This window comes from Egretta garzetta, unplaced genomic scaffold, assembly GCF_000687185.1.
Source record: "Egretta garzetta isolate BGI_Z169 unplaced genomic scaffold, ASM68718v1 scaffold849, whole genome shotgun sequence".
Classification (NCBI taxonomy): domain Eukaryota; kingdom Metazoa; phylum Chordata; class Aves; order Pelecaniformes; family Ardeidae; genus Egretta; species Egretta garzetta.
The window spans coordinates 193761-194193 of NW_009260783.1; the positions used below are offsets into that span (position 1 = coordinate 193761).

At 69.3% G+C, this 433-nt stretch overlaps 2 protein-coding genes across 2 annotated transcripts in view; one reads left to right on the forward strand and one right to left on the reverse strand.

Moving 5' to 3' along the window:
* Positions 1-427, reverse strand: part of CLIC2 (chloride intracellular channel 2) — a 9094-nt gene extending 8667 nt beyond the window's left edge. Inside the window, exon 1 of the mRNA XM_009646377.2 lies at positions 72-427. Within this exon, the coding sequence (XP_009644672.1) occupies positions 72-125 (54 nt within the window). The 5' untranslated portion in view covers positions 126-427. The remainder of the gene's footprint in view (positions 1-71) is intronic.
* Positions 1-433, forward strand: part of LOC104133017 (protein eva-1 homolog C) — a 41122-nt gene that overhangs the window by 27773 nt on the left and 12916 nt on the right. The window lies entirely within an intron of this gene.

Consider the following 433-nt stretch of genomic DNA (forward strand, 5'->3'; position numbering starts at 1 on the left):
CGCGGGAGCCGGGGGAGGATGAGCCGGGGGGGACCTGCCAAAGAGCAGCTGTCCCCCCCCCCGAGACCCACCTTCACAAACAGCTCGATCTCGGGCTCCTTGGCGGTGTGCTGCCGACTCTCCATCCTGGCGGTGTGGGGAGGGACCGCTGGCCGCTCACTGCTGCACTGAGTTGGTCTGTCCTTTGCAGAGCGCCAACGGGGGAGGCTTTCGGAGGGTTGGCAGCTCGAGCACCTCGGCTGCGCTCACGCCCCGCGGAGGGCTGGGGCTTACCCCTTCCTTCCTTTTGAAGCGGGGAGGAGCGATGGGGTGTGCGCCGGGACCTGCCGGCAGGGGGGGGGAAGCTGCGGGGCCCCCCAGCTGTGGCTCAGCACGGGTCTATCTGGACGTGTTCATGGGTCCCCGTCCAGTCTATCGCACCCGCCCAGGCGCT